Raw genomic sequence first — 22,878 nt, forward strand, 5'->3', positions numbered from 1 at the left:
TGCGATGGACTGGCTCTCTGTTCAGGTTGTACCCCGCCTGTTTGCCCGCTGACTGCTGGAGATAGCAGCCCAACCCCCCCCCCCCCCCACCCCCCCCACCCTCCCCCCTATACCACCCCAAGCGACCCTGCGTGGTCAAGCGGGTTAAGAAAATGGATGGATGGAAAACAACCCTTTACTTTCTGAAAATAATGCACTTTTAAATGATTGAAATGTATGTATATTTGAGTAAGCACAATCTGCACTGTGTAGGAATTTGAGACAAGTGTTCAAAAACAGTGACGAAAATAACAGCTGAGACAGTCCCTTGTGTGTGTGTGGCCCGGAGGACAGAGGACAGGAGAACGCGCAGCTAGTTAATTAAATAATTTGGTTCTGTACCTTTCTCTTCAGCACAGCCGACAAAGTTAAAAGTTGAACCCACATCTTTTTTATCTGTGAATTCAATGCCATTCGGCGAGTCTCAAATAAAAATTTGGGCATCTTACTGTAAAAAATATACCATTAATGTAAAAAAGAAACTCTAAATAAACTATGATGACATACAGAATCAAACCCGGGTCTCCTGCACAAAAATCCGACATCTTACTAGGTGAGCTAAAGCACCAGTGGCATCCTTTGTATCTGTAACATTTATTAGCTTTGTCACTAGGCGTTAGGAACAGCGACAAAGACTAAAGCTATGGATAGCAAATGCTACGTGTTATGCCTGAGCGTGAACGCGCATGAAGCAGCCTGCTCGACCCGAGCAGCTCTCTTTTTCTGTGATTTTACAGAAAAACAGGCAATCACAGTAAAAATGCCAGGGCTCATTCCTGGGACGTAATTTTGGGGGGGGGGACGGGTGGGACATGTCCCCCCCACTTTTTCAAAAGGCAGTTTTGGTCCCCTGCACTTTTTTCCGTCCAAAAACAATGTTACGCTCCATTAAATGGATTTGGTTGAGCACTAGGACCGAAACAGAAACCGGTTTACTATTAGACCCGCCCAAAAGCTAATCTATTGGCTCTGCTGATACTTGCTAACGTATTATTGGCTGTTGCTGCTGTCACTCAAGTTCTAAACAGTCAGAACGTGCTCACGTTGTTTTGCTAGTTTGGAGCCGCTAGGGAACACCGGTACTGAGTCACATCGTCAACTAGACGCTGTGTAATATCAGAGCTCAGCTCAGCTTCCATTATATAACATTTGAATAAGTGTTCATTTGTGAGTCTTTGGTGGTTAGGCACAGCCAGGAGGCAGCATGTCAAGAAACGAAAAGTGGATATAAGAGACTTCTTTCAAAGTCAAAATGTAAGTTGGACATGTGACACCCCTGCATTAAGCTCAGACTCACCTCCTCCTTCACAAACATACTCAAAACTAACTTTTACAAACTCATCTCCTCCACATAACTGACTCCTCAGACACAATTTGTTCGTATTATTATAATAATTATTTTTTATTATTACTATTATCATCATAATTATTATTACTAGTAGTAGTAGAAGTGTAACTTCAAAACTTTTATCATTTAACTTTATTGTAAACCTATCTATTGCAATGCATATTTTCACATTAAAAAGCTCTGAAAAATGAACAGTATCATCATCGTCAACAGATTTTTTTAAGCTTAATGTCAAAGATGTACACTTTTCATTAGAGTTATCTTATTTTTTCCATTTATTTTTTGTGTGTTGAAATGCAACAACTGTTTAAACACTTTTAAGGGAAAAAACATATTTAATATGTTTTTATACACTCAAATGTTAGGGTGATGATCATGTGTAAAACATTAGTTCAGCATGTCCTCTAACACAGCAAATGAACAAACGGCCAGATCTCAGGAGGACCCTTTATGTATAAATAATTTTTATACTTTTGACTAGGCCTGGGAAAGTAACAAATTTTGCTGGACGATATTTTGTCCAACAAATTGTTGATGATAAACGATATTGTCAACATTATCTAGACCAAAATAACCACTAATATAATGTTAATATATCATAATAATGCAAGTACACCCTTTAAAATGCAACAAATAAACCTTAATTTAACATTGAAATGTCCAGAACCAGAACTTCTAAATGAATAAAAATAACAAACAAAAATTGAATAAAAAAGGAATCTCACTCCCTGTTAGAAAATGTTGCACCAAAAACAATAAAAAAAGACCCAAAACAATAAATACAATGGCCTATCCATTGTCAACAGCCAAAACTGCACTTCAATAATGATAATAAATAAAAATAATAATAGAGTTGTACATTTTTTAACTTTGATATATATATATATATATATATATATATATATATAGAGGATGGAAAAATTATTGAGATGGGCACGTGACGTGTCAAGGGGTCTTTACATAACGCCCCCCACCCCAAATCCGCACAAGCCTGCTGTGTCCCCCCCACTTCTGAAATCAAAATTTCGTCCCTGGCTCATTCTACAGGACCAGGGCATTGCAGGAGAATGTATGAAGAAGACATTTATTATTTCTTTACATGTTTTGGCTGTCAAACTTCCATAATAACCCTTTAAACTCTGACTTCTGACTTTTTTTTCTCACAAAAAGGACTTCATGACTTTTGAGAAAAAAGTCAGAATTCTGAGATTAAAGTCTGATTTATTTTCTTTTACACACGAGAATTACTTCTCCTTGAACCGTCATCTTATCGTGGTGGAGGAGTTTGAGTGCCCTAATGATCCTAGGAGTTATGTTGTCTGGGGAACTTTGTGCCCCTGGTAGGGTCTCTCATGACAAATTGGTCTTAGGTGAAGGGTGAGACAAAGAACGGTTCACAGGATCTTTCATGGAAGTAAATTCAAAGAGCCGGAGTACCCGGCCCGGAGGGTTACCGGGGTCCCACCCTGGAGCCAGGCCTGGGGTTGGGGCCCGTGAGCGAGCGCCTGGTGGCCGGGCTTTCGCCCATGGGGCCCGGCCAGGCCCAGCCCGAACCGGATACATGGGCTCATCCAACTGTAGACCCACCACCCGCAGGAGGAACATGAAGGGTCCGGTGCAATGTGGATCGGGTGGCAGACCAAGGCGGGAGCCTTGGCGGTCTGATCCCCGGACAAGGAAACTAGTTTTTGGGACATGGAATGTCACCTCGCTGGCAGGGAAGGAGCAGGAGGTTGTGGCAGAGGTTGAGCGGTACCGGCTAGATATAGTCGGACTCACCTCGACACATAGCATTAGCTCTGGAACCCAAGTCCTTGAGAGGGGTTGGACACTCTCCTTTGCTGGAGTTGCTCCAGGTGAGAGGCAGATGGCTGGGGTTGGCTTTTTGTTAGCCCCAAGACTCTCTGCCTGTGTGTTGGGGTTTACCCCGGGGGACGAGAGGGTAGCTTCCCTGCACCTTCGGGTCGGGGAACGGGTCCTGATAGTTCTTTGTGCTTATGGGCCAAATATCAGTTCAGAGTACCCACCCTTTTTGGAGTCCCTGGGACGAGTGCTAGATAGTGCTCCATCAGGGGACTCCATTGTCCTGCTGGGGGACTTCAATGCTCACGAGGGCAATGACAGCCTGACCTGGAGGGGTGTGATTGGGAGGAACGGCCCGCCTGATCTGAACTCAAGTGGTATTTCGTTATTGGACTTCCGTGCAAGCCGCAGTTTGGCCATAACGAACACCATGTTCGAACATAAGGATGATCGTCGGTACACTTGGTACCAGGGCAGCCTAGGTCGCAGGTCGATGATAGACTTTGTAGTCATATCATCTGACCTGCGGCCGTATGTTTTGGACACCCGAGTGAAGAGAGGAGGGGAGCTGTCAATTGATCACCACCTGGTGGTGAGTTGGATCAGATGGCAGGGGAAAATGCCGCGTAGACCTGGCAGACCCAAATGCATAGCGAGGGTCTGCTGGGAACGCCTGGCAGAAGAACCTGTTAAGATGGTCTTCAACTCCCACCTCCGGCAGAGCTTTGACAGTGTTCCGAGAGCAGTGGGGGACATTGACTCCGAGTGGGCCTTGTTCCACTCTGCGATTGTTGAGGCGGCTGTTGCTAGCTGTGGTCGCAAGGTGGCCGGTGCCAGTCGTGGTGGCAACCCCCGTACTCGCTGGTGGACACCAGAGGTTCGGGGAGCCGTCAGGCTGAAGAGGGAGGCCTACAGGGCGTGGCTGGTCTGTGGGTCTCCGGAGGCAGCAGACAGGTACCGGATAGCCACGCGGGGTGCAGCAGTGGCAGTTGCCGAGGCAAAATCTTGGGCGTGGGAGGAGTTTGGTGAGGCCATGGAGAAAGACTGTTGATCGGCTCCAAAGAGGTTCTGGCAAACTGTCCGGCGCCTCAGGAGAGGAAGGCAGCAACTCGCTCACACTGTTTACAGTGGGGATGGGGAGCTGCTGACGTCAACTGGGGCTATAGTTGGACGGTGGAAGGAATACTTTGAGGAGCTCCTCAATTCCACCTATGCACATTCCGAGGAGGAACCAGAGCCAGGAGACCTGGGGGTGGACTGTCTAATCTCGGGGGCAGAAGTTGCTGAGGTAGTCAAACAACTACACAGCGGCGGAGCCCCGGGGGCGGATGAGGTTCGTCCTGGGTATCTCAAGGCTATGGATGTTGTAGGGCTGTCATGGTTGACACGTCTCTGCAACATTGCGTGGTCATCGGGGGCAGTTCCTGTGGAGTGGCAGACCAGGGTGGTGGTCCCCATCTTTAAGAAGGGTGACCTGAGGGTGTGTTCTAACTATAGGGGATCACACTCCTCAGCCTCCCTGGAAAGGTCTACTCCAAGGTACTGGAGAGGAGGGTCCGATCGATAGTTGAATCTCAGATTGAGGAGGAGCAATGTGGTTTTCGTCCTGGCCGTGGAACTGTGGACCAGCTCTATACCCTTGCAAGGGTAATGGAGGGGGCATGGGAGTTTGCCCAACCAATCCACATGTGTTTTGTGGATTTGGAGAAGGCTTATGACCGTGTCCCCAGGGACACCTTGTGGGGGACGCTCCAGGAGTATGGGGTGGGAGGCTTTCTTTTAAGGGCCATCCAGTCCCTTTACCAGAGAGGCGTGAGTTTGGTCCGCATAGCCAGTAGTAAGTCGGACCTGTTCCGAGGGTTGGACTCCGCCAGGGCTGCCCTTTGTCACCAGTTCTGTTCATTTCCTTTATGGACAGAATTTCTAGGCGTAGCTATGGTGTGGAGTGTGTCGAGTTTGGTGGCAGGAGAATCTCGTCTCTGCTTTTGGCAGATGAAGTGGTCCTCCTAGCTTCATCCAGCTCTGACCTTCAGCTCTTGCTGGGTGAAGCGGCTGGGATGAGGATCAGCACCTCCAAATCTGAGACCATGGTTCTCGACCGGAAAAGGGTGGCTTGCCAACTCCGGGTCGGGGGAGAGGTCCTACCTCAAGTGGAGGAGTTTAAGTATCTCGGGGTCTTGTTCACGAGTGAGGGTAGGAGGGATCGTGAGATCGACAGGCGGATTGGTTCGGCATCTGCAGTGATGTGGACACTGAGCCAGAAAGCCAGGCTCTCGATTTACCGGTCGATCTACGTCCCAATCCTCACCTATGATCATGAGCTTTGGGTAATGACCGAAAGAACGAGATCGCGGATACAAGCGGCCGAAATGAGTTTCCTCCAAAGGGTGGCCGGGCTCAGCCTTAGAGATAGGGTGAGGAGCTTGGACATTCAGGAGGGACTCGGAGTAGAACCGCTGCTCCTCCGGATCGAAAGGAGCCAGTTGAGGTGGTTTGGGCATCTGGTCAGGATGCCTCTTGGACGCCTCCCTGGGGAAGTGTTTCGGGCATGTCCTGCCGGCAGGAGGCCCCCGGGTCGACCCAGGACACGTTGGAGAGGTTACATCTCCAATCTGGTCCGGGAACGCCTTGGGGTCCTGCCGGAGGAGCTGGTGGAGAAGGCCGGGGAGAGGACGGAGCTCCCTAGTTGGGATGCTGCCCCCGCGACCCGGACCCGGATAAGCAGAGGAAGACGACGACACGAGAATTACAAGAAAATACAATTTAGCCTCTTCTCAAAACAAATCCAAGTTAAAATGGTTAAAACTCAGCATTTAGCTGAAGGTTTGCTGACATGGACACATTTTTCCACGTTTAAATCATCACGCACTTTGCACTCCATCAAAGACGAAACAAGTCTCCAAATTTGGGGAATCTTTTAAATATTTCAGTCTTCTACCAAAAGAAAATCCATCTGGACAAATGCGTTTGAGCTGAAACTATTCAAAAGTTCAGACTTCACTTGAACTTTTAGCATCCAACATTTTTTTTCCCCCAAACACTTGGAGAATCAGCTCAGAGAAATTCCATCCCATCAAACAGAATTAAGTATCTGCTCACTGCATAAGTTATAATTGATCCGAGAATGACTTTTTGAAGATTCTCATTTGTGCATTGTGGGGTTCTTTCGGAGAAGAAGCAGTAAGGTGCAGAAGAATATGTTTGCATGTTTAATGGGAGCTCTGTGCAGCGGCTGAATCCCGGTTTCTATGAGGAAGGCTGAGATTGGCAGGCTGCCACAGAAGAGGAAGGAGTTTTAATAAGTTATGCATCAGGCCATAATTAGATCACACCTCATTTAAAGGAAAGAAAGAATAAAATTAGATTCTGTGACAATTTAAATTAATCATTGGCCAGACGTGAGCATCAGTGAGATAGACTTGTCAGAAGTGTGTTGTAATTACTGTACTTATGAGTGTGTGTGTGTGTGTGTGTGTGTGTGTGTGTGTGTGTGTGATTGCTTTAATAAATACCCACCTTCAATAAATTTCTTATTTCTTTAAACTTGTTCAGCCAGTATTTGCAAATATTTACTCCCAAAAAGTAAATGTGATCATAAAACGTAATTCCCTCCATGACTCAGAGTGTTATATTGTCTTTTACAGTTTTATTTATTGATTTATTATTTTTTTAAGTTGGAACTTTATGGTCAAATAAGATTCATTTGAAGCGGTGCGATTAGTTCCATGCAATAAAAGGTAATCCCATTTATAGCCAGTGGAACAGTGTCCCTTCATAACAATAATTCTGAACTTATTGGCTCTGTCCTCGCTGGCTTGAGACGGAGAAGTCTTCACATCTCGACTGTTTGAGGCTGGATTTAATATTTAAGTGTGCCACTCTCGCACTGCTCCTTCACATTTCTTAGATATGTTGATAATCTAATGATTTCATATTTCTGCCCTTACTCTCACGCTCATATCGGCTCAATCTCAGGCACGAGATTAAAGATTTATCAGGAGTTTACAAACCTGACATGGAGGCTTATGCTAACAGAATTACAAATGATGCTGTGACCTAAAAATGGCAAAATAAAAAACCCTGATAATGTCTTATGCTGTCAAGAGCACCTCTGTTTCCCTTGATTTGCATTTAATGAATCCGTATTGAAACTCATTGACGTTGCGTCGGATGAGATTAAGATTGTTTGAAGTGTGCATGGATTTCCTTTTCAGATGCACATTTGTTATGTATCTGGAGAGACTGTCCTGCCTTTGTGGACAAATGCAGATATAGATGTTCAATATTTCTGACCAGCATCTCACCCTGGGTGTGTTAAGAGGCACAGCAAATGTTTGGACTGTTATAAATCGACTTGTGCCCTGCCTTCTGTCCTCTTCTCGCTCCTCACAAATAGGACTGCTTGCATCACAACAACATGGTGGAATCAAAAACTCTTGTGTTCACAAAGACCTCAACCCACACAAACACAAAGCCATTTACACTTCTCCAGGTTGCGACAACCCCTGGGCCCATAGACTCCGACCTCCTGCAGAGCGGGAACTCTCATTTTCTTCCTGTCTCCGGGGAAATCTGCCCTCTGATAAGAATTCAGAGCTTCTCGGGCATTGCCTCCTAGATATTGTCTGAGGGGATCAAAGAGAGGGAGCCAGGCAGAACAGTGGAGGAGGTTTTCAAGCACCACACAAGAAGATCAGGATTCTACAAATGCATTTTTTAGCTGGATTCTGATCATGTATTTTTGCTGTAATCCACCTTCAGTGGAGCTATACAAGATTTATGGTGGATCCAGCTAGTGTACTCGCCTCATAAAAAGAAACAGTGTCACATTTTAGATGTTTTTTTTTTTATTGTTTCATGCCAACGCATCTCATTCTGTGTGTGTGCTTCCTGGGTTTATCTCTGGCTTTTCAGAGCTGATTTGCCGTTGACCCTTCAGGTGCACTGCAGCTCCATGTCCAGCCTCCCGTGTCCCCCATCTGACTCGCAGCCTTCAGCTGAAGCTGAACAGGTGGATGGAGAGAAGATGGGATGCAGGCAGTGAAGATGTTATCTGTGCTAGCCATGAGGCAGCACTAACGACTCACCAGAAACAAAAGCCAATAAAATATGGGTGCAGCTACAAAGGAATGTTTCTTGTTTTGTGACTAGTTTTATCTGAAATCTTGAACATTAAAGAGGTTTTCTGCCAAGAGTCGTCATGTAAAACCTAAAAATACATTTTTTGACTAGATTGTTGCATTTTGTCAGACAACAGTGAAAACCAGATTATAGCACTTTGATTTATAATGTTTATTTATATACAAAGTAGAAACAGATTTCATGATACAACAATCAAATACAAAGAAATGAAATACATTTTGAAATAAAACATTAAACGCAATCAGAAAATCCAGGAAAATAAATATTTCATAGTAAATCTTCTAAAAAATTTAAAACTATACATTTAAAATCTTTATCTCAGACATTTTTAAAGGCATCAGAGGAGAGATGAGACAACTCAAACATTAGAGAGAGGGATGTCCAAAATGAGGGTCACATAGTTTTGGAGATACTACAGTGAAGATATGGTCTCCTCTGAGCTTACACTTTGTCTTTGGTACACTCAGGAGCTGCTGATCAGCTGACCTTAGGGTGTGTAGGGGTGCAGCAGTCCGGGCCTTCAGGGTGAGGCGAGGCTTCAAATAAACAAATAAAAGAACTTTAACATAGATCCTAAAATGCACCGGAGGTAAAACAGGACAGATGTGATTAAACCTCCTACCAGTTTAAAGACATGCAGCAGCCCTTTCTATCCTCTGGAGCTGGAGATGCATGATTCACTGACTCCAATATAAAGTATGCAACAGTAATCCAACTGAATGGTAACAAAGATTACTGTTCTGTTTCCTGCTGTGGAAAATGGCTTCATGTGAACTAGGAGTGGGACTGGAAGAAAAATAATCTAATCTGAGACTTTGTATTTAATTAATCTTGATTAATCATATTTTAATCATTCAAGAAAATTTGCCCCCAAAGCAACTTTTTTTTATTAACTCATTCACTGCCAGTCATTTCCTGAATAGTAAAGCCCTTCGCTGCCAGTGTTTTTCACCGTTTTTCAGTGGTTTTTTTTTTTAGCATTTTTACTCTTTTTTTTTTTAAGAGTCACAGAACGTTGCGCACTAGGATGATGTTGATGCCAAAACTAACAAAACAAAGAGTAGACTCACTTCTTACATCAGGAAGAATCTGTGCATTTCGAGCGTTATCCGTTCTTTTATAATCCGCTGTCGAATTGTGATCGGCAGAAGCATTTCCGGTTCGCGCCTCTCTTTTTACAGCAGCGGCCCAAAACGATCTCCTAACACATGGATTTTCTGCTTCCTGATCACGTGACATGTGACGTACATGGATGAAGTTTGGCTTTAGAGCTGGGATGTTTGTTCTCTCGCTGCGGGAGCTCATTCCAGTGCCCACACAGTAAAACAAAAAAGCTAATTTTAAGTATAATTTTAGGGAGGCACATAATTAAAAATAAACATGGACATTAATATGTGAACTCAGTCTCTTTTATTTCATGACAATTTTTTTTGTTGTATTTCACTTCAAAGCAGTAAATAAAAAAACTATTTATCCCTGGAAAAAATAGGACAGATCTATAAGTAAATTACTGTTTTCACAGTACTATTCTCTGATGAGGATCATAGGGAAAATGCCCATGTTCGTGTTTTTAATAAGCTTTTTAATTGGTACAAGTTAAGACAATAGGCTGACGTGCTTTCTCAAACACTGCATCAATCTGAGCATGGCACTTCAAATTCTTCCATCTCTGTAGCAGGGCTTTTGTTGTGTGCGTCAGTGTAATCGGTGTACCAGGATATCGTGTACTGACAAACAGGGTCCGAAATTAAATTTTTTACTCACCGGCCAAGTTGGCTGGTAGATGATGAAAATCTACCAGCAAAGCATATTTTTTACCGGCCAAAATTCTAAATGATTTAGATCTAACTAAAGCATGTTATTCTATATTATGCTGATTCCAAACAGAGTGACGCAATAATTAAAACATCAATTAATAAAAAAAACAACTCTTTTGTCATTTTTACTATTTATTTATTTATTTATTTATTTTTAGAGATGTTTTTATGAACTCTTTCATTGAAATCTAGTCAGACTCCTTGTTTTCTCTGTCCATGAAGTCTGGCCTCCTGCTTCTGACGCCGTCTTTGTGCCAAAGCATTACAGCCTCATTTGGGTCCTAGTCCTTGATCTCTGGAGAACACAGCTGCACCATGAGAATATCTGAAAGTGTGTCAGGGCTAGGGTTGTCACGGTAACCGGTGTACCAGTAAACCCCGGTAAAAAAGTTGACGATAATAATAACCGTCTTGTTTTAAAAAAATTATCTCGGTGGATTACCGTGGCTGCCGTGTAGGCGCGGTGACCCTTACCAGCCACCGTATCATCTGCTGAAGTTGCCGGCGGCACATGCGCACTTTGTTGTTTACGACCAAAACTTTCTTTAAGCTAAAGCTGAAATAATGGCCAAAGGAGGAGACGGCAGCACTCGGGACATTTATTATCCCTCAAAGAAGACAAAGTCGGAAGTACGGGCATCTTTTGGATATTTGAAGAATGCCGAGGGACAGTTGTCTGTGAAAGGCAGCAACGCTACGTGGCCATCATAATGTAGCCATTGTCTCACGACTCCGCCGTCTCCAGTTCGCCACTTTTCACAAAATCTTCTGGTTGCCACTGGTCCTGGTGGTTTTTCTTCCAGTTCGACGAGTTTTCTTTTGGAAGGCTGGCTGACTCCAGTTAAAAACCGCCACATTTCACCGCTAGTTTTAACACGAAGCTAACTGCTAACTTGATAAACTGATTGAATGGGATAGGTGGAAATGACATTGCATGCGGCGCTCACGTTTCGCGTACGTTGCATGCAGGGGGGAGGAGTATCACAGAAATCCATGGAAGATGACTGATAAACATAACTAATTTGATGCAAACATTTACTCGCCATGTGGCAGATAGAGCTAAAAAATTTACTCGCCAAATGGAGCAATTTGCTCGCATTTAGCGAGTGGCGAGTGTTAATTTCGGACCCTGCTGACCAACGTTCCGCTTTGCTTGAAATGCAAGCTGTGATTAAATGCATTCATTGTTTTTAAAATGCATTATTTTTCTCATTAATTAATCGTAATTAATGCATTAAATTCCCACCCCAATAAAAATATCTCACAATTGCCTTGCTAGCTTGAATCCTGTATCGACTCCCACATACGTCACATCTGGCCTGATGAGCAGTGCCAAGCAACCAACATCTTCCAAATAAACCCCCCCCCCCCCCCTCAGGCTAGCTGTTAGCTTATCAGTCCTGAAGGATGAAGACTATTTCTCCAAAGTTTTTATAACATATTTTTACATAAAAGACACTTGAAGTCAGCCAAAATAAAAACCGTAAAAAATGCTATTGTGAGGTTTATTTTGACATTAATCATCAAGGTTATTGTTGTGTTTTTAATATATATAAAACATATTTCCAAGGCTGAAATAAAAGCACAGGAGGCTGTCACCTTTCTGGAATACCCCCCTTAATGGCTGATTCTAAGAGCCCTTCAGAGATCAGCAGCTGGTGACCTTTCACCTTCTCGCTGCATGGACGGAGTAACACTACAAAGCACTACGTGTCCCGTCGTCCCCTCTCGGAGACAAAATTGACCCCCGGAGACTCAGCGGTAACCTGAAGCAATCATGTTGTCTGTGATTTCCAGCTGCTCAGAGATATTGTTTCCTTTTGATTTGTTTTAAAACCATAAACAAATGATCAAATAATAAAAATGAAACAAATACATTTAATCACCCCAACATCCTCATTTCTTATGGAAGCCACGAGAAGACAGAGCAGCTAATAATTCCTACCCTGAATCCACTTTTCCAAATTGCACAATTTCCTACCACAGCCCTCCAGACACCCCCGCCTTCTACTCCACCACCACCCAGCCTCCTCCCTCCATTATCTAAACACAATATAGATGAAATAGTACCTAGATTAATTGCCCTTCAGCTCCGTCTCCTATCTCCGTCTACCATCTCACACATTTTATAATGAAAATGAGCCTCATCTTCATTTAACGGCCTTAAAACTGAAGTAGTTGCTTTGATGTGTCAAAAGAAATAGGTAAGCCATTGATCCAAAGGTGCCTGGTGCTTTTTCAATCTATTTCATTTTATTGCTGCTCTGCATTGCAGTGGCTTCTCGGGAGGTTGCGCCAGAGAAGCCCGTTGGTCAAATTTTGGGGTTTATCAAAGGATGAAGGACACCGTTGGTATATTAGAAATGGTTTTCTGGTGTGAGTTGAAAAAAACCTCTGTTTTTGAGTGAGAGAACCAATCCTGAACATCTATTTCTGAGTTTCTCATTTGTCACATCCATTGGCCAGAATTTGCAGGAGAAATCCAAGCACTTAGGGATTTTCATGGACTACTTCTCTCCCTGATTTTAGTGCTCTGTATTAATTTTTGATGATGAATTACTTGCAGTTTAGAAGCACACTTAGATTTAAAGCACACAAATGTAGCTCAACACGTGTAACAGTTCTCCCAAATTACACAGCAGGAGACATTAGGAAGAGCTGATTTTCAGTGGAGAGGAAGAGCTGGGCTTCGTCTTTGTGCCGTGGCAAAGTGGAGCAGTCTGTTCCACGCCTGACACCTGAACTGAAGACTACAAAGCAAAAGGGGGGTCTCCTAAAATCTCCCACCTTCAGGGCCTTTTAAATGAGTTCCTGTGCGGCGTATATAGCTTAAAGTGAGACTTAATTCCACTGAGTCCAGATTTACATAAATAGAATCTGAAAAAGACACAAGATACCAGAGTGTCGTGCTAAAGTAATTGGTGAAGCATTGAACCTCTGTCCTAGAAAGGCCTGCACAGCAACTGTTCCCAACTTCTGACTCTAATCTACTTTAAGACGACGCGGGCGGTGGTCCCGAGGGTGGCAGGTGGTTTGAGGAGCGCAGGATGCAGAATGGCTTCCAGCTCATAAGATTAAGACTGTAATTAATTGACAGTTTGCTAAACACCTTCCTCAAGCAGCAGTCACCCTGTAGTTGGTGCACAACTGTTGCTAGGGCTACCAGGCGTGAAACAGCGCTACTGTAACTGGAATGCCCCATGTCTCAAACATCTAGAGGATGCTGCCAACACAAATCGGAAATAATAGCAGAAGACATGTTTTTAAGCGCGGGCATCCGTTTGCTGCTTGTCCAAATTAGTGGTATGTTTCCTGTGGCTAGCATACGACTCACTCTTTATCCCAAAAGCTTTTCATTACAGTAGCAGGGAAACTAGTTCCTCCAAGTTCAGCACTGGTATTTAAAGTTATCCAGATGTGCACCAGAACTAGCACTTTGATAGGACAAGTGCTTTAGAAGAGTCTTGCTGCTAGAAAAACAAGGTCTTGTTCACAAATCAGGACCCAGGTTTACCAGAAGAAACCACTACACCTGTTTTTGCACATTCTTCTCACCCATTCTTCCCTTTCCAAGCATTAAATGTTTAATGTGCTACTTTAACCATCTACTCTTTAAACATTGCACAATTTTAGTATCTGATTGCACAATAATAAACAATAAATAAAATAAATAATAAACAAAAGTTACAGAAGGAGAAAAGTTCCAAGTCCAAGCAGATAAAAATCAAAGACTCCACTAACTGCTGACTGTATCAGCAAGAAATGCAGGATGGCATTTCTGAGTAAATAAGTGTTCAGTTTCCAAGAGTACCACTGTATCTGTGCATTTGAACTTATTAAAACACACCATTTGCAGTTTTCTGGACAACAGAGTACGTAATAATTACTTAGGACTGTAAAATTCTGTTTGACACTCGTTGCTTAATCAGGTGATAAGGCTGTGGTGCACTTTATTGATTCATCTTCTGAGATTCAACTCTTAGAAAAAAAATCACACTAAGTTCATGCAAATTCAAAAAGTGAATTTCCTAAAACTGTGCAATAATTTACCAGCAGAAATGAACAGAAATACGAGACAGTTTTCTTCTAAAGCAAACATAATGCCTAATTTTACTGTATAGAAAATGCACTAACACACACAGGCGATGCCTGGTGGCTAAGAAGGATGAGGTGCAATTTAGGCCTGTGCAGTTAATCAAATTAGTCATTTCAATTTAGGTTTGGTACCATGGGATTCAAAAATGTTTGTGATTGGCTAGCATGCTCTTCTTTGTCCTGACTCCCAGGTATCAGGTGTCTTGATGTCGTCTCTTCTAAGGACAAAACTAACTACCGTGTGTTTTTTGGTTGGACTGTATGACTTCTGCAAAATTCAATTTAATTCAAGTTTATTTATAAAGCGCCAAATCACGACAAGAGTCGTCTCAAGGCACTTCACACAATAAACATTCCAATCCAGGTCAGTTCATTAAGCCAATCAGAAATAAAGTTTCCTATATAAGGAACCCAGCAAATTGCATCGAGTCACTGACTAGCATCAGTAACTTTACAGCAATCCTCATACTAAGCAAGCATAAAGTGACAGTGGAGAGGAAAACTCCCTTTTAACAGGAAGAAACCTCCAGAGAATCCTGGCTCAGTATAAGCAGCCATCCTCCACGACTCACTGGGGATCGAGAAGACAGAGCGCACACACACACACACACACACGCACACACACACACACACACACACACACACACACACACACACATGCACACACACAAAGACAAATAATGTCTATAGTTATATTGTGAGGTCTTAGTAAATATTCTATTTGGTGAGAGATAAACTTTATTGTATTTATCCTAGTGGATCTATAATTAAACGGGTAAACTAGTAGTAGCACATCCAACGTCAAGGAAAGCAAAAAGTTATTATCAGGAGAGGGAGAATGTATTAGTGGTTAGCAGCAGTGTGCTAGACGATGGCCCCCTCCATGAGGCCACCACAGCTCAGCAGAACATCATTGTAGCTTCTTCTGGGGAGAAAAACACTTACAGAGAAAATAAAGTTAACAGCTGAAATAGCAGGAAATAATACAGTTAAAGAGCAGACTAGAAGAAAGCAGTAGAGTGTGAGAAGTGGTCAGTATGTCCTCCAGCAGTCTAAGCCTATAGCAGCATAACTACAGAGATAACTCAGGATAACCTATCCTATTTAGATGGAGGCATGTTGGAGTCAGGGCAAGGGAGAGCCGTCTTTACTGACTGTACACTCCACCTCCCTCTGCTCCCCCACTTGTCCAGATTTAGGCTAACATCAGATTTTAACCATTGGCCCTATCAAATAAAAATGTTTTAAGCCTATTCTTAAATGTAGACAAGGTGTCTGCCTCACGGACTAAAGCTGGGAGCTGGTTCCACAAGAGAGGAGCCTGATAACTAAAAGATATGCCTCCCATCCTAATTTCAGATATTCTGGGAACCACCAGTAGACCTGCAGTCTGAGAGCGAAGTGCTCGGTTAGGAACATATGGAACAATCAATATGAAAAAAAAGGGATTAGTAGTGTAGCATAAGTTATGAAACTCAAAATATCTCAATATCCTGATGTGATCTTGCTTTGGAGACAAAGGGCCCACTATATGCATGCAGCAGTTTAGCATTTAAATCAAAGAAAAATGCAGAACAACATCCAAGTGTCTTCTATGATTTGGCAAAACAGCTTTTTAGTCAATTATGCTGGATTATGATTGGTAATAGTTAATAATTAATAATGTGAATGACTCAAAACAGTTCATTTAGATTTTGGGGAAAATAATAAACCAAAGAGAGACTGCAAACTGTTGTATTAAAGTTACGATTTTTCTATATTCATTTAAATTTAGAGCATTTTTCTATTTATTACACTAATAATGTGGTTAAATGTGTTTCCAACTCATTGAGTAGTTATGAACTAATCTTCATTTCAACGTGGCTGTATAATATCAAGTACCAGCTTTGTGAATTAGCTGCAAACCGCTAATCTGAGCCTGCTGTAGACACACTGGCAGTGAATTTGAGCCGCATGTTTGGTACTGAAAAGTTTTAACTTCTCTGTTTTTATAACAGCGTTTGTGAGTCAGATTTTTGCTCTGAAAATGCCATTGGAAACATCAAAAAGTACAACTCCTCCTTGTTTAACCTACTTCCAAAACCAATGTTGACTCAATTAACTAGTCTGAGCTGATATTTGTCATGTCAGAAAACAAAATCAACAATCGCTGGCCAGAAAATGAAAGCACCTTTTTTTCCTGCCAATACTGCCAGCATAATGAGCTGCCTGAGCCATGATAGACAGGCTTAGCAACCATAACTAAAGGAAGGGAAGACTTAACAAACACCAAATTTCACATTAGAATGAAATGTCTTTTTTTGTGCCTCTCTTCCAGACACTTCCTGTTCAAACAGGGTTCTGGTTCTTCAGCGCTGCTGTCAGGGGCAGGGCAGGGGTACCCGCTGACTTCTGGGACGGTCTACTCCCCACCACCGCGACCCCTCCCTCGCAGCAGCGTGACCAGGCCACTGTTTACCTTCAACAAGCCCCACCGCTGCTGTAACTGGAAGTGCACGGCCCTGTCCGCATCCCTGCTCACTCTCACGCTGGCCCTGCTGCTCACATACATCATTGGTAAGTGCTGGAATACGCCATCGTGACTCCACCTCTCCCCTGAGGCCATTTGCTTCTGTCATCTCTGATTATTGTTAAAAATTAAGACACTTTTCCATTTTTGATGGCTGGAGATTCTATTGGGAGACTTGTCAAGCTCCTGCCATTTTCACAAAAAGGAACACATCAATTAAACATACAAAGAGCAGCTCTATCAGAGGGTTTCCACACACAGGAGTCTGCTGGAGTTGAGGGGTAAAAGATATATGGGAACATGACAACAATGAAAGGAGATCGATGAAGGATTTGAGTCATACTGCTGAAGTTTGGAAGCAGTATAGTTTTACAGACATGGCCCTCTGTAGAATACTTTACAATTCAAATTAGCATCCTAGAATAAAGCAAAGAAAACTAGTGATAATTGTAGGATCAGTACACATGATGATCTCCTCCCCTCTGCACACACACACACACACACACACACACACACACACGTTCTTGTCTTTCATCCATTGTGAGGACTGTCATTGAGTTCTAACCATTGACATATAAATATTGGACAATGGGTTGCCATAGACTCCAATAACATGTTTTCGAGGGTAAATGGGAGGTGGCCACCACCGCCATCTTGACCGTGTCACAGGTTCCGTCAAGCCCAGACAATTCCACAAAAGGGAAGAGAGGTGGAGCTGAGGGTCGGGCTGTAAGGCTGGGATCAACTGACGACACCCGGTTGAACTAGCTACAAGCTAACCTGAAGCTAACCCAACGCTAACGCAGAGGTGGGAGCTAAGCTAACGGAGGTAGCAACCTAGCTACAACCGGAGTTAACTAGGGGTTGTATGAACTAGTCGACAAGTCGACTAGTCGACTTCACTGCTCTGTAGTGACTTTTTATGCCTGTCATCGACTAGTTGCTGTCACGTGATAAAGACAGACAAGATGCAGTCCTCAGAAAAGACAGCAGGTGAGGAGCTCCTGCGCGTCGGGAGGCAACGCGCTGTGCAAGAGCGTCGGTACTGACACCCGCCGTAAAACGGACATTTAACCAAATTGTGACCTTTTAATTTAACCCTCCCCTCACCCCCATCCTAATCTTAACCAGCTTGCGCATGCAAAGCTCTGATTGTTGACACGCTCCAGACATCTGCGTCTTGAGCATGGCCACATTAACATCAAATTAGGTGTGACCACCTCAAAAACTAAGTTAACACGCGATCGTTCATGTTGGCTCATTTCCTTTTATGTTTTCTGTCTTTTATCTGTGCCTGATGCATTTCTCTGCTGTGGAGCGGGGCACATCACCTTGTCCTCCGGTGACGCATCTCACCAGAGCGGCCGGCGTGCACCCCGCTGTTTTTGCGGTCGGTAGATCCTTTAGAACTGCAGTTCAAAGGTAACTCATAATAAGGTGAATATATATGAACCCATGTAGTAGCCTAGTTTCTCTTTAGGACTGAGAGGAGATGCAGGACAGAAAAACAGTCAAATAAAAACAAGTTAGTTTCGTACCTGGTAGCAACAAACAGACACCATTGACGGTAATCAGAAGTGAGGAACAGAAAATGAAATCATTATTTTAATGTTTAGAGCAGCAGAAACTCCGAGAGGCTGCAGGCGCATCAGTGAGTTTGCGGCCACTGCGCAGGGGGAGGGGGGAGAGGGCTGAAGCAGAAACTACCGTTGTTAAAAGAAATGTGTTTAACTTTGAAAATGTGGGTGCAATTTTAATTGTCAAAAACTCCAGCGAACCAACCGGCTCCACAAGACGATAGTCGGAACCCAGCTCCACCAACATGTTATATTTCAACCCATTTTCTAAAGTGCAGCATTATGTTAAATGCACTGGGTTTTACCCTATTACATTTAAATTTCATGGTTAAACAGTACATGTTAAAATCTAAGCTCAGCTCGGCAGTGACCTAAAATACATAAATATAATTTTACTTACCGAAAAAAATGAAGTGGAGACTCCTTGGACGCTCTATTAGTGCAATTAATGCCACAGCAAGTCATTTTGTCCAACAATTGCACAAAAAATATCCAAAACAGAATACACAAACACAGAGACTCAAAATCCCAGAACAGTTTCCAAGCCAGTCCGAGGCTCTACTGAGGCCTTTCCACGGAGCTAGCACTGTGGTCACGTGGGTCTGATGCTCATTAATTATACTGAATTTTAGGCTTTTAATACACTTAGAAGAGTGAGAAAAAAATTCACCCCCCTCAGAGTTGTCATGAGTGTAAACTAGGTAATTTAAACCAAAAACATGTTTTGGTACCAGGCTGTAAACATGTTTATTTCTGCTGTGAAATTGGTATTTTTAACATGGGAGTCAATGAGGATTTGCTCGCTTCTGACACCAGCCCCCAGCGGATGAGGATGGAACTGCAATTTTTGGTATTTCCGGGATTGCTTCAATTTTTGAGCCGCATTGTGGGGGCCTGGTTCTAACCCTAATACTAACTATTACCAGTCTAACCTTAACTTTAACTAAAACTTCATTCACGCCAGACCTCCACAACTAACAAGAAGAGCTCTGTAACAACAGGCAAAATGTCCTCACTTTGTAGGTGAAAGTCATTAGTCCTCACTATGATGTGTAGACAAGTACACACACACACACACACACACCACCTCATAACATTTCTGACATCTGCACTCATGGAGTTTGTTTTAGTTTTATTATGATGAATGATGATGGTGATAAATGACCCACACTTGTTTAACACCCTTCAGAATCAGAGGACTCCAAAGTGCTTTACACTACAGTGTATCATTCATCCATTCACACGCACGCATCCACGTACCGTGAGGCTCACTGACACACTGGTCCTCCCGACCATCAGCAGCAGTAATCATTCATTTTTTGCTTGTATTAATCTTTGTTTTAGGAAATTCTATTACTATAGGTGATAATAATGTTTTAAACACTTTTCTACTTTGTCCTTTAAAAAGTGATGTAAAACAAATTAACATCTCTTCTGCTTTAGTTCCACCAAAATAATAACTACCATGCTCAAAAATGTTTCACATATCATAGTTTTACCCACAAAACTAAAGATGAACCTTAAAAAACACGATGTATTTAAAATAAATTATCCGATAGTTCAAAACCAGGCATCACGCTTCTTAGACCTTGAGATCTTGACTAATTAATTCTTCGATAATGCTCAACTAGTGTGAGACTCTGTGTGTAAATCCTCTCATTTATTTAATATCATAGTGTTTTTATTCAAGTGTTCCAAGAATTGTTTTCTAAAAATTCAAGGGTCGCTGATTTCTTTGGGATGATTACACAGAACTCAGAATTAAACTAAACTCAACTCCAGTGAAAGTTACTTCTTTAGCTCCACTTCGGCTTTAAGACTCATCTGATTTTCTTTGACACAACGTTAATAAATCAAGTCTTGGAGTTTATTAAATAGAGCTGAATCCTTTGGTAGAAATATCAGATATCTTTGCTCTAAACAAACATGTTTTATTTGATCAATATCAGGTGAAGTTTTGGTTTCAGCCTTGAAATTTTTTTATTTAATATTGAAAAGTTAATAGATCAGATGCTGAAATAGCTCCCTGAGCCACCGAACCCCACTTTAATTTAATTACATTTGTTTAGCAAACATGATATCATGTAATATATGAGACATGTCAAATGATGTGATCTTTGGCTAAATGCAGCTGCAGTCTCAAGTGGCACCTGTTAAATTACTAACAGATACTGCTTTTCTTTTAAATACAATTATCACTCAGAGTTTCACCCACAGGCCGAACCTGAAAATGGTTGTCTACCCCTATTTCCTGTTCTAGTCTTTGTTGACATATTTTTTCATCTTTGTGCACACGAGTGGTTGGGTGGCAAAACTAACAAAATGGCCTGCTATCAATACGCAATGTACAATTTTAAGCAGAGGTTTGACCAAGGCACTGCTTTGTAAGTCACAAGTATTTCCAGTCAAGTCGCAAGTCTTTGATTTGGGTCAAAGACAACCAAGTCCAAGTTGAGTCCAAAGTCATTGATGTGGAAGTTCAAGTGAAGTCCAAGTCCTTAACTTTGAATTTTCAAGTTATAATCAAGTCATCCGTCCAACTTTTATGTAATGAGAACGATAATAAATAAATTCCAGAAATAATGCTTCTTGAAGCTTAATTTATTTGCTAGTTTATTATAAACAGAGTACTGCTGCATTTAGTAGTACAAAATCAAACTCTGAACGAAGAATGATTTACAGTTTTTGTCCATGTCGTAACGCTTTTGTGTTGAAATATCAAATATGCTTAAGTCATCATCAAGTCAACAGAAGCTAGTCAATTCAAGTCGCAATTCATTGGTGTTCAAGTCTGAGTCAAGTCGTAAGTCTTTTTAGCTTTTATCAAGTAAATTCAAAAGTTATTAAAATACTAACTCAAGTTTGACTCGAGTCCAAGTCATAAGACTCGAGTCTACATTTCTTCTTTTAAGTGAGTTTACAGACAAAATCCTTTACCATTAAAAGACAAGAGATTGTTTAGAGAGATGCCTAAAATCTGTATTAAAGAGAAAATTAAAGTTATTAAAAGCCCCATTGAGCTCTGAAATGATTAAAAACATTATTCTGATTCGCCGATGTTTATTTTTTTTTTTTTTTACAAATTTGCCTGGAAAACATTAATTCAACAGAAAGCCCTGGACCATTCACCCATAAAAAAACGAAAGGCTTTCAAACATATGTAAACTTATGATGATTTTTTCTTAAGAAAAGTTGAGCTGATCTCTTCTGAAAGCAGAAAGCTGTGGTCATGCTAGTAGCAGCAGTTAGCTCCGACGAGCAGAGCCACAGCGTTGTTTACATCACCTGTGGGTGATGGCCAAAGAAAACAGATAACTCCTCACAGCGACAGCAAAGCTGGGTAAGTCTTCATTAATCTGTGTCCTTATTTATTACATTATTTACTGTTAGAATGATCGCGGATTGAGATGCCTGAATCAAAACGTGAAGACATCATGACTACATGGATTTAAAAATACACGACGATGAATGTTTTTAAAAACATCTTCTCTAATTAACAAATACTTAGTCACAAGGACTTCTCATGAACTAAATGAGCCTCACAAACTGTTGCTGCAGGAGTGCAGGCTTTCTTGGGAGAGTCCAGGTCACTTCCTATCATCTCTTTCGTATTTTCTGGTCGTTTTTGGAGAAAATTCCAATAAAACTTTTTATCAAGCCTCCCATGAGCCGAACAATCAACCACATAGCAAGAATAATCCATCTGCTTCACTGAATCCTCCTTCAAACATGCCACACACTACTGTGATGCAATGTGAGAAACATGAACAATGACGTCACAAAAGTTCCTCCTATTGAAAATAGACAGGAAAACGCTCGGATTTGAAAAGCCAGTGACATTAGCATATTGTGATGTCACAGCAGTATTCATGGACTCATCCATCTTGGCTTGTGATGGTGAATGGCTGGAGTTTTTGTTGATCCAGGAGAGAACAGAGAATGTTTTGGCTAATAGAAGCTAACCGTTAGCATTAGCAACTTCATCACACAGCGGAACACCTTCAGGCTTGAGCAAATGGAGTTAGTGGTATAGTCACATTGCTGCAGTGTTAATTTCACTGATTTTTTTTTTCACGTGACAAATGAATGTTTTGTGGATGAAAACAAACTAAAATTAAAAATGTTCACTTCTATTAAAACAAAATTATGACGAATATTGATCAACAATGAAAACTGAAAGTAAGGAAAATCCAATTAGAGGGTTAGGGTTTGGGATGTTTTTTGAGAAAAAATATTAAGGTGGTCCAGAAAACTGTTCACTGAGCCCAACTTGGTAACTGAAAACAATTTTTTACCTTTAGTTTACCTCTTCAAGTTATTAAATTAACACCTTTAAATGTTTTTGTAGTATGATGTAATTTCCTGTCATGTTTACAAATATTATTGCACATTATGCATTTATGTTTATTCTAATAATGATGAGAGGAACAATTTCAAACTTTGCACATTTTGGTATTTCCCAATAATTGTTGTTATTAAAACTATTATTAAAAAAAGAGTTTTATTCATCCAAAGTGGGAAATGAGAATTTTTCATCTTTCTTTACAG

General features: G+C 41.8%; 1 protein-coding gene across 3 annotated transcripts in view; it reads left to right on the forward strand.

Annotated features, from left to right (window-relative positions):
* The window catches only part of tenm1 (teneurin transmembrane protein 1), a 429,841-nt gene that overhangs the window by 118,498 nt on the left and 288,465 nt on the right, over nucleotides 1–22,878 (forward strand). For all 3 annotated transcript variants that reach the window (XM_015963828.3, XM_054738427.2, XM_015963084.3), the window contains one exon: nucleotides 16,562–16,800. In XM_015963828.3, coding sequence (XP_015819314.3) covers nucleotides 16,562–16,800 — 239 coding nt within the window. The remainder of the gene's footprint in view (nucleotides 1–16,561; nucleotides 16,801–22,878) is intronic.

Source organism: Nothobranchius furzeri, chromosome 1 (genome assembly GCF_043380555.1).
Source record: "Nothobranchius furzeri strain GRZ-AD chromosome 1, NfurGRZ-RIMD1, whole genome shotgun sequence".
Lineage (NCBI taxonomy): Eukaryota > Metazoa > Chordata > Actinopteri > Cyprinodontiformes > Nothobranchiidae > Nothobranchius > Nothobranchius furzeri.